General features: G+C 38.7%; 1 protein-coding gene and 1 pseudogene across 2 annotated transcripts; both read right to left on the reverse strand.

Moving 5' to 3' along the window:
* Nucleotides 1-821: 821 nt before the first annotated feature.
* Nucleotides 822-7011, reverse strand: LOC103474099 (uncharacterized; annotated as a pseudogene). Its single transcript, XR_014090317.1, has 2 exons — nt 6407-7011; nt 822-3606 (listed from the first exon to the last, which is right to left on the reverse strand). The product of XR_014090317.1 is annotated as an uncharacterized LOC103474099 (transcript).
* On the reverse strand, nt 7007-8074 carry LOC145554337 (uncharacterized). The gene is made up of 3 exons (XM_081613904.1): nt 8055-8074; nt 7058-8011; nt 7007-7016 (listed from the first exon to the last, which is right to left on the reverse strand). The coding sequence occupies exons 1-3, from the start codon at nt 8072-8074 to the stop codon at nt 7007-7009; spliced, it is 984 nt and encodes a 327-aa protein (XP_081470030.1).
* Nucleotides 8075-15539: the final 7465 nt, after the last annotated feature.

Consider the following 15539-nt stretch of genomic DNA (forward strand, 5'->3'; position numbering starts at 1 on the left):
TTTTTGCCCTGCTATCGGCCAGCTTCCCTCCTCCTCCTTTATGAGAAATGAAAAATTATAAATGCACACAACGTGTTGGAAACCTGTGTTTGTTGACTGACTTTTATTTGTCAGGCTTACGAGACAAAAGCTGAAAAAAAGATCGATTCACTTCGCGTTTAAAACAACACAAAACAGCGTAAAAAGACCTCCACACAAGATCTCGTTTATTTATGCATGTATTTTTATTTTGATAGCTGCCGATTAAACTGAAAGTTACAACGTTGACATGATTATATGAGTGGTTTTACCGAGAAATCGATCAGAAGCGCCGTGAATATGGTCAGATCCGCCGGATCCACTTCTCTGGCTGCTATGCGCGCTCCGGACACAGGGGGGCAGATTTTCACAGGGGAACAGAATTTCTCACAAGACCGTTAGTGATGTGCGGATTGATACTGAAATATCGATTCTTCCGACACCAGAACTTAATTCTTTAAAATCTATTGTCAGATCCAAGGATCAATACTTTCAACACTTTAGTAATTTGAGATAATTTAGATTAACAAGAGCAAGTTAGAAAGTAACTAAATTATTGAGATCTTGCCTAAATGAAACGTTGTTAATGGGAACTACTTTTTCTTCCGCTTGGTAAGTATGTAATGTGTAAGGACGTAATGCCCATGCGCAGCGTGCTGCTGACGCTCACTCACTCAGAAATGAACATGTTGACAGATTATTAAAAAAGTGACATGAAGCTATTTCAGCTGTCATTTTATAGTAGTTTTAATAATTAAACAATGAGGTACACTGCTAAAAAAAAATAAAGGGAACACTTAAACACTTAAGTGAATACTTAAGTGTTCCCTTTATTTTTTTGAGCAGTCTATTTAGTAGGGTTATTACTTTACTAATTTTCTTTTTTTTAGTTTGCAACTCCATTTTCATATGTTTTGTATATTTCTGCTGAGTTAAAACAGCTTATAGTAAACGAGATTGTTGTCTCAATGTACTTCTGAGTTTAAAATGAGTGCATCAGAGTACATTGTGTTCTTTTTATGAAGCCAAGATATGGATTACATTTATTTTTTATTTAATTAAGAAACAAACTAACTGTCTTTTGCACAAAGTATGGGATCTGTATTGCCAATACCACCTTAAATTTTACTCAGTATTGGATCAGAAAGAAAATCTGTTGTATCGAACATTAATACTATCTCACTGACATTTTGGGCGCTTTCCCATTTGGATTGTATGATGTCATAAAAGGGGTTACAAACATGATGAATAAAATATTGTTCAAACTAATATTAGTAACTTATGAAGTAAGAATTTGAAATATAAACCAAAAGTTAAAATATTTATCATGACATTGAGCTAATCAATGTTGTCAATTCTAATCTCATTGTGTGGAAAACCAGCCATTTCAAATCACACATCAATAGAAATGTCATGACATGTCAGTAAGACGTCCCACATCTTGCATCAAGAAGATCACTTTAAGGTCCATAGCAGACGGAAACATGCCAAGAATTATCTTAATATATAAACTGATATTGTCTCTGAAATTGTTGTGTTAAATGTCAACCGTTTAAATATTAAATTATAATTTCCAGTACACTCTGCCAACTTATACAAGAGTATAAATTCATGGGGGGGTTTATTTTTCATTGACAACAACACAAAGGATTCCATTTGGACATAGTCTGTTTTAATTATCTGAATACATTTCATTAAGTATGTGATTTCGCTTTCTGTGCTTGAAATAAGAAATTTTTACTTATATAAAATAAGCTCTAGACTTGAAGTTTGATTGGTAAATATTGATATTCTAGATTCTAGCACATATTTACTCATAATAAGTAATATTTTCTTAATATTAAGCTTTTATATCTTACTGAGATAATTAAGTACAAAAACACTTAAAATAAGAAAAATATTCTAACATAAACCCCTCTTGGTGAGAAAAATTATCTTGTCAGAAAGAAAACAAGAAAAATCTCCTTAATTTAAGATATTGAATCTTACTAAGATTTCAGTTTTTTCAGTGTATACAAATATTTGCTGCTCTTTGTAATGTTTAGCTCTTTCTCTATCCTTTTCTTCAGCTCCTCCAGATCTTGGACCTTTTCTTGGTCTCCGTTTTCCTTCATCTTTTCAATCAGGAAGTCCAAATGGACCAAAGTGGCTCGTGAGTCAACCTTTAAGGCAATCTTCTCCAGTCTGATAACACAACCATAGGCCTCATCCAGAAGTTTGACCTTTCTGTTGTCAGTTTGCTGGTTTCCTCTTCAAGGTTTTCCAAAAGACTCTTCTTGTTCTCACATTCTGCTTTGCTGGCAGCAGCATATTTCTCCTTCACAGCCTCCAGGGTTTTCTGAACTTTTCTGGTCTTTGTCACATATCTCCAGTTTTCTTTGACATGATCTGATGCAGGACACTTGTTGGTACAAACTGTGCAGCGATCATTCAGCATGACTTCACAGTGTGATGGATACCAGGCCATTGTGCATCCAGGATAGTGACAGTTCTCCTCACAGACTGAACAAGTGAGAGCTCCTTTGTAAAATACCAACCACCACATTCCTCCTCTGATTGGTTCTTTGTCTTTGTAGGGCTCATCAACTTCTACAGTGAAGTTCTTATTCTTCATCTCATGCTTATCTAAAGCCTCTTTAATCTGTCTTATTTCATCCTGTTTCAGTTCAGTATCCTTGATTCTCTCCTTCAGGTTCTGGATGCAGGCCTTCACTCTGATCCGGTCATTCAGAACCTCCACTGTTGTTTTCAGTGGTTGAGGTTTGGTTTTTTTCTAGGAAGTCTCTCAAATGTCCCATTTCTTCATTTGTAAAGTCCCAGGAGTGTTTTGAATTTTTGTGTTTTTTTGTGTCATATCTCTGCTCTTGCTCTAGGTTATTGAATATGAAGTGAAAAGGCTGATTCATCTCATCTTCGGAACATTTAATATTTGCATCTTCCAGAGCCTTAAGAACATTATTTGGTGTTCCTCCATCAGAGTGAGTGATCAGAGCTACAATGCTTTTCTTCAGATCTTTTCCAAACAGAGACATCACTGCATCAAAAACGTACGTCATTGGATCATTCAGTCGGTTAGTACTGGCCTTCATCACCAGACCCACTGCATTGATCTCATGAACTCCATCCTCTGATCGAAACAAGTCAAACAATCTTTCACTGACTATGTTATCTTCTTCAACACCTTTGGTGTTTCCAAATCCAGGAGTATCGATGATGGTCAGAGAGAACGGCAGAGTTTGGCCTTCAAAACCAAAGATTTCATAAACGATCACATCTGGTGTCACACTTTGGGTTTGATTACTTTTCTCCTCCTCAACTATCTGAAACCAGACATTATCCTCAAACTTCACTCCCACAGCGTAGTTGAACAGAGCGTTGACTAGAGTAGATTTTCCTGCTCCTGTTTCACCAACCAGTAAGATGGTTTTATTGATCTTCATCTCATTTTTCTCTCCAACCGTCAGTCTGCTAAGAGTTCCTATCATCTCTTTCTTTGGTATCACCTGGTAGACAGCAGGAGATTGGTCTTTATTGATATGAACACTTCCTGACATCAGTGTCTCTAGATTAGATGAGGTCATTGCCATCCTGCAGAGAAAGGAAAAACCTTTATTTAATAAAGACTAAAATAACATTAATTATAACTTGAAATTTAAAGACAAACTGAGGTCATTCCCATGGAATGACCTCGTGGCTGTTATTGAAGCAGCCAAGATGACTTGTATCTTGGACAGGAACTTTCTCGCTGACACCAATGTCAGAGAGTCCAGCTTCACTCTGATATCACTGGCCTTGCAGATCAGTCTGCTCAGTCTTTGTGTTCTCCACCCCTCAGCCTGCTACCCCACCACATCAACCTGAATGCTGATTGATCATTGCAAAGGAGAACCGTGCACTGAGGTATATTTATTTTCCTTCCATTACCCTTAATGCAGCTCATACCACTACATTCACCCAACAAAAAAGACATCAAAACGTTTGGCTCGATGCCAAGAAGGGAGCTATTATTTGTATTGGGAATCAGAGATACCATGGTGATGTAAATAGGATAGATTGTGGAAAATGTTTATTCAATAAGATTTAAAAAACATATTAGATTTAGTTATTAAAGGTTTGTTGTTCTGTTGAAGGTTAGCTAGCTTAATGTTGACCACATAAAGAGCTACAGGTAGATTAGTTAGAAAAGTTCCACCCTGTCAGGTTCATGAAAATTAGGGAGAAAAGTAATAATATTAAGTCAAATAAAAAACCCTAACCCTGCATTTCAGATGATGGGCATTAGCCAATGAAACACGGCCCCTGTGGTAAGGTCTGTTGGCTACTCCGGCGCAGGAAATACGGTGGCCATCTTGGAGCGGTCGTCCCTCCGACTTTGCTGAATCAAAACAGTAGAAGATGCCTCAGCACTGAGGGATATTGTTGTTCGGATCGATGGATTCTTGATGTGAGGCTCAACAAACAACATTTCACAAGTAAGATGAACATATTATAGTGTATATTTTGTGACTGGAATATTACTTTACTGTATTTATGTCCACCGTCAAGATACCAGCTAATATTAGCCACAGTGCTCGGTGTAATACGGGTTCAGCCGCTATGAAGGATAACTGAGATTCTGTAAATCTAAAATAATTAATTATTCTCTAACATTGACTTAGATTATCTGACACAAGAGCCTATATTAGAAATGGAACAATGTAACGCATATTATAAAACTTATATTATGTGTTATAACATTCACCAGCAAAGTTTACACAGGTGGTGAAGACTATTATTTATATGTAATTCTTTCACTAGTAAGATACATCCCAAATCTTCCGTTTTGTTTTGAAGGTTTCCTAAAGACACGATGTGAGGAAGAAGAGGGAGAATCTATAAAGAGAGACGGATTCACTGCAGCACGGATGAATCTCACATCGGAGTTTGGACTCAATCTCAGCTGCTGAATCTCTGAAGATAGAACTCATCGGCTGGAAAACATATATATATATATATATATATATATATATATATATATATATATATATATATATATATATATTATTCAGTATTAATCCTTATTTATTTGTGTTTGTATAGTTATATAAATATGTATTGATATTACTAAATTTATTAAATAAATGATGAACGGCTGTGTGCTTTGTAATATGCTCATCATACATCAATATCAGAATATTCCATTCCTATTCTATTGTTATAGCCACTAAGTATATTTAAATATGCTGAACTATGTATTAAAAACATACTTAAATAATACAATTGTTTATAAATGTAGCTTTGATAGATGTCTGAATATGGTTTCCAGTAACAAAAAAGCGTGTTATGATCGATTAAATGCGCTGATACGTCATTGTGCTGCTAAACACATAACGCTGAGTGGAGTGATGGACCGCTCCAAGATGGCCGCCCTAAATCTCGTCAGCGACAATAGGCGAAAGCGGCCATGAGGGTCTATCCTTATATTATGTCTATGGGATATACCCCACATGACAAGCTTTGTTGCTGCACAGTGTGAAGGAAATAGGAGATCAGCTGCCCACGCAGGCTGAGAAGTGAGATACATGTGATTATTTTGGTGATTGGCATCAAGAGTCGGTAATCGGCAATCACCGATCAAACACTTTCACAGAAATCAGCCGATTATGATTGGTGGCCGATCGGCACACCTCTAGTATTTAATAATATTTGGCACCTTGGACGGAGTAGCTTGTCAACAAAAAAGCAGTTTCCCCTTGGTCATCAATAAAGTATATTCTATTTATCTGTAAAATAGTCACTGGTCAGTCAGGTTTATGAAGATAACTTGTCTAGCGTGACCTACATGGTAGATTAATCAGAGTAGCCTGTTTTGATACAACCAAATGTTATATGGTGCAGAGAATGTGATAAAAGTACACAATGATGTAATCAAGACAAATAGATGGCGGTCAGTGTGTGAAGAGAAAAATAGGATACTGTAAGTTTCAAAGTTTACTCAGAAAATTCAACTCGAAAACTTCTGATATTATTTTGAAAACAAAATGTTCACATCCTTTCAATTGGGCCGATTTGTTTTTAAATTAAAGACAACATATAAGACAATGGTATTTATTATGCAAGTTTATGTAAATTGTCAGTGAGATTAAGAAACCTGTGCAAGAGATTCAACCAAAAATCTGCCAGCAGTTCCATTTATTGCTCAAAATGTCCTTTTTTCAATTAAGCACCTGCCCAAAATGTCTGAGTTATAACACTGTATACATACATACATACGTTTTTGGTTCAGACTCAAGGGGGAGATCAAGAAAAACCATTATAGAAATGACAGAAACTTTGTTCTGTTAAATCCAGAAATACTGAACTGTTTGTCCAACACAACGTGACTTAGAATAGCATAAAGTAAGCGTACCTGAGTTGTAGTGATGTTCTGGTTCCCTCATCCATTTGGTCATATATTTTCTCAAGTTTCTGCAACTTTTCTTTATCCTCTTGTCCTTTCATTGTCTTGATGAGGAAGTTCAAGATGACACAGGTAGAAACTGAGTCATTAATGGAATCGTCATTAATAATTAACTCATATAGATTGATATAAAGTACATATGCTTTATCAATTAATTGTCTCTTCTCTTCTCTAAGTTTTACTGCCTCCTTTTCAAGTCTTTCTAGAAGCTTAATTTTCTTCTCTCCTGCTTTTTGCTTATATTGTTGTTTTAATGCATTTTTATTTTTCTGAGATTTCTGGCTCTTGATCACAAATCTAAAGTTCTTTATCATATGTTTTGATGCAGGACACTTGTTGGTGCATGAAGTACATTTTCCATTTCTCATCACTTCACACTGTTCAGGATTTAAAGCCTCTGTGCATCCAGGATAGTGACAGTTCTCCTCACAGACAAGACAGCAGAGAGATGTTTCATAACCACATCTTCCATCTGTAAGAGGCTCCAGCTCCTTGTAGGCTTCAGGGACGTCTACACTATACTTCCAATACTTTTTCATCTTTTTAATCCTAAGATCTTCTTGAGTTTGTTCAACATCTCTGAGTTTTAACTCAGTGAACCCGATTCTGTCCCTCAGGTTCTGGTTGCAGGCCGTCAGTCTGATCCGTTCTTTCTGATCTTTCATCATGACCTTCTTCTGGAGAGGTGGAGATTTTTCCAGAAAGGCTGTAAACTGTTTCATTCCTCTTTCTGATACTTTCCAAGCATTTTCTATAGATAATTCAGATTCTTCTGTTCTCTCTTCTTCCTGGCAGTTATCAAACTGGAAGATACGTGGCTGTTTCTTCTCGTTTTTGGCACATTTAATGTTTGCAGCTTCCAGAGCTTGAAGAACATTTCTAAGTGGTTTTCCCTGTGAGTTTGTCATCAGAGCTACGATGTTTTTCTCCACATCTTTTCCAAACTGGGACTTGATGAATTCATAAATGTACTTCAGTCGGTCAGTGACTGGATTCTCCCCGTCCTTCATCACCAGCCCTACTGCATGAACTTCATGGATCCCATCAGCTGACTGGAATAACTCCATTAATTGATGATTGATCCTCATATGATCAGCATCTTGTGTGTTTCCATATCCAGGAGTATCGATGATGGTCAGAGAGAACGGCAGAGTTTGATCCTCAGAACCAAAGATCTGATAGACGATCACATCTGATTTCTTGCTTTTCTCCTTGTTCTCTACAATCTGAAACCAGATTTCATCCTCAAACTTCACTCCCACAGCGTAGTTGAACAGAGCGTTGATCAGAGCAGATTTTCCTGTTCCTGTTTCACCAACTAGTAAGATGGTTTTACTTGGTTTGTTGTCTGGTTTTTCACCAACAGTTACTGAGGTCAGAGATCCAGTCTTCTGTTTCTCTATTTTCAGCTGGTAAACAGCAGGAGGTCCTGAACAAACTAGATCACATTTGGATGTAATGTCCTCAAAACTGGATGAATCGTTTCTGTTCCTGGAATAGCAATAAAGATGTTCAGTGCATGTTTTAAAATAAGACTTATAGTTAAAAAAAATACTACAGTCGGATCAATGTGGAAAAAGACATATAAATCATAAACATATCTTTAAATGTACTCATTGATGTTTTAATTGATGGCACATCTTTATAGTTTCAGTAGAAATACAGAGTGATTGAATCACTGAATGTGGAGAGAGTAGATGGACAAAATCCAATTTGCTTTGCTAGAACAATTAACAGAACAAGTCAGAGTTTGCAGTTTATAGAGTAACGTTTCCCTACCATTATTGCCCACTTCTCCAAGAAGATCACGGCATGTATTAATTACTGTTCAAAGTTAAGCTCTTTATCAGGCAACGCTTTAACAAGTTTTAAATAATTTTTTCCAATTCTCTCTTTGGAAAAGCCAACTTCACTAACAGTCAGTTCCACAGTCAGAAACGTGACACCAGAGACACCAGCGACCGTAGTCAAATGTTTGCTCAACCTGCTGACTGCGGATGACCGTAAATATAGGTAGATAGTTACACCAATCAGAGGTCACTAAAGTTAGTGTTGGTTTGGTGTTGGTTTGCCAAAACAATTGTCAGGATTTGAGTTTTCTGTTTATTTTTATCCTATTCCCTGTGAGTCTCTGTGTTGTCCTGTCTGCTCCCTAATTGTTTCCCAGGTGTGTCTCATCTCGTCGATTGTCTTCCTGTGTATTTAACCCCACCCGTTGTCTCCTCATCGTATGCTGTCACGGTCGTATGCTCATGTGTCATTCTGTTGTTAGTTGTCACAGCTGAACTGTATAGTCCTGTGTCTGCTTAGCTCTCGGGTCAGTCTTTGTCAGTTGCTACCAGTGACTAGCATTAGCTTCCTGTTCACTGTACTGCCTGCTTTTTGGACTGTTTGAGCTCTGTTTTCATTAAAATATCACTTTTTCCATCCTTCAACCTGGGTCCACAGGGTCTCCTTCACCTCCACACCTCTAATCATGACAACAATGTCCAAGTGGTATCCTGAAAACCATGTGAGGCCACATAAACCTGCCTGGGTGGTTTCTGTTATATAGTTGCAGACAAGCAGCAACAAGTTCCAGGGTTATGTAATGTTGGAAATGTCCCATAATTTTGTGTCAGTGTAAGTATTTCTAATAAACTGAATCACAGACCTTCCTCTAACATTAAGATCACTTGCTTTAATGATTTGGGGTTTTTTTGTCCAGATGTACTCACTGTGCCATGGTGGTCCCCAAAACAGGAATCTGCAAAGATCAGACAGATAAATCAAATGAAATGTACTAAACAACCTGAGTCACTTGTCATAAGACTTCCAAAAGTCACAGTTCAATCTAAATTGCAAAAACATTTAAAGCTGCAAGCAGCCTCGAGCAGCCCTCGCAGCTCAGCGCGGCTCCGGCCTATTGGCCACCGCGGGGTTCCAGTACCACCTCCTGCTAGTCACCGCTGACTCTCTCGCGCAGTTCCCGCACTCGTCCACTAGGCTGTATGTATTGATGAGTTCTGCAGCGCTCCCTGACGACTCACCAAAAATCTGGTTCAGATCGGCCAATGTAGTGACGAGGTATTGCTGATGGAATAAACTTGGGGGCGCAGTGGAGTCAAATTATAATGTAATGCTGTTGAGCTATTTAGCTGTGAATAAAGCTCATACATACCCAGTTTGGTGCCAATCGGATGTTCCACCTCCCCCCCCCTTCCCTTCCTTCCTCTCTCTCCCCTCCCCCCTCTCCCTCCCTCCCCCCTTCTCCCCCTTCCTTCCTCTCCCTCTCTCCCTCCCCCCCTCCCTCTCCCCCCCATAATATGGTTGTTATTTAGAGACAACCATATGCAAATAGCGAGGGACTGCAACTCGCCATTTGGCCGAGGTTCAGCCAGCATTGACAGAGTTCATTATCATGTCATTTTATGTTGACACAGGATTAAACTAGAGGTGTGCTGATCGATCGGTCACCGATCATAATCGCCCGATTTCCGTGAAAAAGTATGATCAGTGATCGCCGATCACTGTCTCTTGTTGCCGATACCGATCACCTGCATCTCATTTCTCAGCCTGCCTGTGCAGCTGGTCTCCTCTTTCCTTCACACTGCAAACGCACAGCAACAAATCCTAAGCGATGTGGAACTATAACTATAACGCACTGAGTGAATGGGGAAGTTTGCGTGTTGCGGCGGAAAATTGAAGCAGGTCAAAATGCATCAACACAACGAAGCTAATACGACATAAAAACAATGACATACTTGACTGAGTTTAGTTACATCGAGGCTCACTGCAGTAAAAAAAGACATATGGAGGATCAGATAGCAGGTAAAGCAGCGCACAGCTACAAACACTCACCCGGATTAGCATGACGGTCAGAAAGCTAAACAAATAACCCGCTAAATTATTTAAGTCTTGGAGCTGCGATGTAAGACGCTGGTTCTGCTCTCGCTGTTGAACCGCTGCTACGCTACAGGTAGTAATATTTCACAGACGGAGCGCCGCTTCTGCTCCACCTGGTAGTGACTCTCACACCGATGCTGCTGCTTAAAGCTGCAGCATCTAACCTAAAAAAAATACATTTTACATACGTATTAAAACTTTCGCTGTCGGAACATGAGACAGTTAATCTCTAAAAAATAATCGATCTCCTCCTTGCTCTGCATAATTACTCTGCTCAGTCAGAAACACTCAGAACTAGCAGTAATCAGCTAGCCGCCATGCTAACAGGAAGTTTTCATTCAGTAACTCTGGATTGTTTATTGTAATGGATCCTGTATTTGCCTTTGAATGCTAAGTTTTATACTTAAATTTTGAGAGGTTTTATTTTTGGCTCTTTGCATTATTTAGCCTCTTCAGAGCCTCCGTATGTTATCAGTCTGTTAAAGATAGTATTATTGATAGCAGTACAATTTGCAGAATGCCTGTTTTGTTTAGTTTTCTTCTTGGAAAAAGTTATTAAAAACAAGTTTTTGTCTAAATTAAGGTGAATTCATGGTTCCTTTTTCCACATAATGTAACCGTAGTGCTTATGATAAAATAATAATTATTATTATTATTATGTGAGCCGGAAAAGGGTAGAGTGCCTTCTCCGGGTCAGGGGGGTCGTCCTGCCTCAAGTGGAGGAGTTTAAGTATCTGGGGATCTTGTTCATAATGAGGGAAGAAGGGAGCGGGAGATCGACAGGCGGGTTGGGGCAGCGTCTGCCGTGAAGCGGGCGCTGTACCGGTCCGTCGTGGTGAAGAGAGAGCTGAGCCAAAAAGCGAAGCTCTCGATTTACCGGTCGATTTTCGTTCCCACCCTCATCTATGGTCATGAGCTTTGGGTCATGACCGAAAGAACGAGATCACGGGTACAAGCGGCCGAAATGGGTTTCCTCCTCCGCAGGGTGGCTGGGCTCTCCCTTAGAGAGAGAAGCTCGGTCATCCGGGAGGGACTCAGAGTAGAGCCGCTGCTCCTCCACGTCGAGAGGAGCCAGTTGAGGCTCGGGCATCTGGTCAGGATGCCTCCTGGACGCCTCCCTGGTGAGGAGTTCAGGTCCCACCGGGAGGAGGGGAGACCCAGGACACCTGGAGGGACGATGTCTCTCTATGGCCTGGAAACGCCTTGGGGTTCCTGGAGGAGCTGGAAGAGGCTGGGAAGGGAAGTCTGGGCCTCCCTTCTGAAGCTGGATGGATGGATGGATGTGATCGTATCGGTGATCAGCATCGGTGATCGGCCCTCATGGGTGATCGGTATCGGTATCAGCAGGAAAAAATTTGATCGGCACATCTCTAGATTAAACCCATATAAATCAGAGAAAAAGTAAGACATACAGTAGAAAAAACACAGGGGACTTCCTGCTGGAAGTGGGCGGGGCTATGGTTATGTCATCAATTGACCACCTAAATGTGAGGGCTGGTCATCAGACATAGGAAGTGTGATAAAGCTGTTTTCTTGTATGTGGAAGTTATCACACTTTGATGTTTTATGGTGAATAGTCAAAGTTTGACACTTAGCCACGCCCACATGCTTTGATGTACAAAAAAATCCTGTGATAACTTTTCACCTGCAATGTCTCGAGAGTGTGCTGAATGAGTTTGAAGTCTGTATCTCAAAAGCTGTAGGAGGAGTTCGATCAGATGTGACGTCTATAAAAAGGAAGAAATATGTCCTGACATGATACACGTGTACCAAGTTTCATAATTCTAGGTTAAAGCATGACTTGGGGCTGATCATTTAAACATTTCTAGGGTGCGCTGTTGAGACATTAGGCCACGCCCACAAAATATTGCACTGGATTCCTTTCCGGGGTTGGATAAGGATCCATCCAAGGGAGTTAGGTGCAGCTGGACTCAAAATTGTGGAATTTAGAGGCAAACCTATGGCAACGGCGTTCCAGTGACTTCGGTTAAGTGTCAAACGTTGACTATTCACCGTGAAACATGAATGTGCAATAACTTCCAAATGCTAGGTCAGAACTGCATCAGACTTTCCATGTCTCATTATAGACCAGCCCTGATCACATTCACATGGTCATTTGATGACATCACCTTAGCCACGCCCCTCTCCAACAGTAAGTTACCTGTTTTTTCTGACGGATGTCTTACTTTTACTCTACGATTCAAATGGGTTGAATGATGTGCCAACAAACATAAAATGACATGATTATGAAATCTGTCAATGTTTTCTGTTGGCTGAACCGTGTGGGCGTGGCTGAATGGCGAATTTAAGTCCCTTGCTGTTTGCATACTATAGTCTCTAAATTACACATGCATCATCCAATTTGCACCAAACTTGTTATGATTGACTCTGGTGAACCTCTAAAGAGTCCAAAAGCATTAATTATAACTTGACACCACTGCGCCCTCTAGGTTAATCCGTGAGCTATGTCTCCTCTCTACATCGGGCAATCTGCACCAGATTTTGGGTGTGTCGTCGGGGAGCGCTGCTGAACGCATCGATGCATATACGATGCGTAATTCTAAAAAATATTCTAAAATGAATATTTTAGAATCATTACTAAATTCTATAAATATCTATTTAGTCAATATCAAATATGGCATTGAATTCAAATGTAGCTCTACTCCAATCACCAGCTGACTCATCACAATTTTACAAAAGAGGAAGCAGTAGTTCAGATTTAAACCTTTTCTGGATTTTTCTGTCCTATCAGAAACAGCTTGTGAAAAGGAACAGATACAAAAAAGGAAGTCATTTATGAAACAAAGCTTTACAATAATACAACTTTAGGTCCTCTTGATTAAAAACTATTGAATGACACACTTTCTGTTTATTTTCAGCAACTAGTGCTTTTGTGTATGGAATCTTTAAACCTGATCTTGTTTGCACTGTGACGTTTAACCAACATTGTTCTCATATAAAACTGAGGCCTAAACCAGAAAATCCTGTTTAGATTTAACTGACAAATTCAGAATGCAAATAATTTGTGCACTTCCTTAAACCACGTCTTAAAGCAATAGTTATGAAACATTATTTTAACAGCAACAGTGATGTAATGTTAATATTACATGTAATTTACAAATGAGGATATAATAAATATATAGTAAATAATACAAATGTAAGGAGACATTTCATTGTGATGGTTAGTTATTATACAACTGCATTTATATTATGTAAAATATATTAACAAGGTGCTTTTTCCAGCTTTTTGAATCTCAAACAATAGATAATAAAACTGATCCTACCTTTTGTTGTCAGGTTGAAAAGTTGTGCAGATCTGAGCACAAAGAAGACGGTCCCACCTATAAACTGTGAACTGAGCTGCAACCAGTTCATGCTGCTGGGTTTCTGAGTCATGTGACCAAAAAGGGTCACATGGTATCAATCCTCCCTATTCTGTTTGCATTGTTTATTACTGATATGAGCCTCAGGTGTCAGGAAGTAAAGCAGGTACATGAAGGTGAACTAAAATCTGAAAAAAACCAAGTTGCTGTGGATGATATTACAGTTTTTTACTTTACTTCCATTTTAAAATGAAAATGCTTTCTTTGATGGTCCAGAACCATTTTGTATAATTTTTCTGAATCATAATCACAGCTTTGATGTTTTTAATCTTTACTTTTTATCTAGTTATTAACTTCTTTTTATTTCTCTTTCACACTGTCTATGTAAAGCCCCGGAAACGTCCCAGTTAAACGAATCTATTTCTAGGGGTGTGAGAATCTTTGTTAAATGGCGTTTTAACTAAAACTCTGAGGTGTGAGAATCCTTGTTAAATGGCGTTTTAACTAAAACTCTGAGGTGTGATAATCCTTGTTAAATGGCGTTTTAACTAAAACTCTGAGGTGTGAGAATCCTTGTTAAATGGCGTTTTAACTAAAACTCTGAGGTGTGATAATCCTTGTTAAATGGCGTTTTAACTAAAACTCTGAGGTGTGATAATCCTTGTTAAATGGCGCTTTAACTAAAACTCTGATGTGTGAGAATCCTTGTTAAATGGCGTTTTAACTAAAACTCTGAGGTGTGAGAATCCTTGTTAAACGGAGTTTTAACTAAAACTCTGAGGTGTGATAATCCTTGTTAAATGGCGTTTTAACTAAAACTCTGAGGTGTGAGAATCCTTGTTAAATGGCGTTTTAACTAAAACTCTTAGGTGTGAGAATCCTTGTTAAATGGCGTTTTAACTAAAACTCTGAGGTGTGAGATGTTTAACTGAAGTCAAGGGGTGCGGGTTTTAATGTTTTTCTCTTTTTTACCTCTTTTTTTTAAATTCTCTTTGTCTTTCTGTTTATGAACTGTCACATGCTGTTTTTATCTTAATTATGTGAAGCACTTTGAAATGCCTTGCTGCTGAAATGTGCTATACAAAATAAAATTTGATTGATTGATTGATTGATTATGTTTGTGTATTTATGAGTGGATGCAGGTAATAGCTTAAAAATGCAGTTTGAAACCGATTTTAGTGTTGTTGTCTATTAAAACCTGAGATCTGCTGTTACTGCACCAAAACTGATTTGTTTGTAGAAAAAGCCAAATCTTCAGAGTATGCATGTATTCAACGTGTCTCTGCAAAAGGTTTTTATCCCTCAGGGCCTAAAGCCTTAGCCTTCGTGCACAAGAATCCGGCGTTTTGAGAAACCAGAAACGACCGTTTTTTTAAATTATCCACTCAGGTTACAGAGTGGATAAATTTAAAAATGGCGGTTTGTCAACGCGAGCAGCGTCGTTTTTAAGTGATGACGTCATAGCTCCGCCTCTCCATTCCCCCACATGTAACAAACATCCCCCCGTTTTTGTTAAATATCTGAGACTCCTTCTCCTTTGTCCCTGAATTATTTCAGATCTGGAAATTATGTTCTGCCTTTTTGGGTCAGGAGCTTCCAGCTTTAATTTCATCCAGTTTATAGCAGCAGTGGAACCAAGTTATTGCTACAAGACTTAATGAACACAGGCCACTGTCCCAAGACTGAAACATGGGAGTTTCAAGTCCTCTCAAGTTTTTTTTATGTATATTTAACTTGTATTGTGATGAAACATGTGCAACTGAACTTAAAAAGTAAAAGATAGTTACTCTAAAATTACCCCTCTATATTGTTCTCTTCAGTTAAACTTACCTGCACGAACGTTTTCATATTGTATAAATTTCCCAGAATAAACA

Source organism: Poecilia reticulata, chromosome 12, assembly GCF_904066995.2.
Source record: "Poecilia reticulata chromosome 12, P_reticulata-male-v2, whole genome shotgun sequence".
NCBI lineage: Eukaryota > Metazoa > Chordata > Actinopteri > Cyprinodontiformes > Poeciliidae > Poecilia > Poecilia reticulata.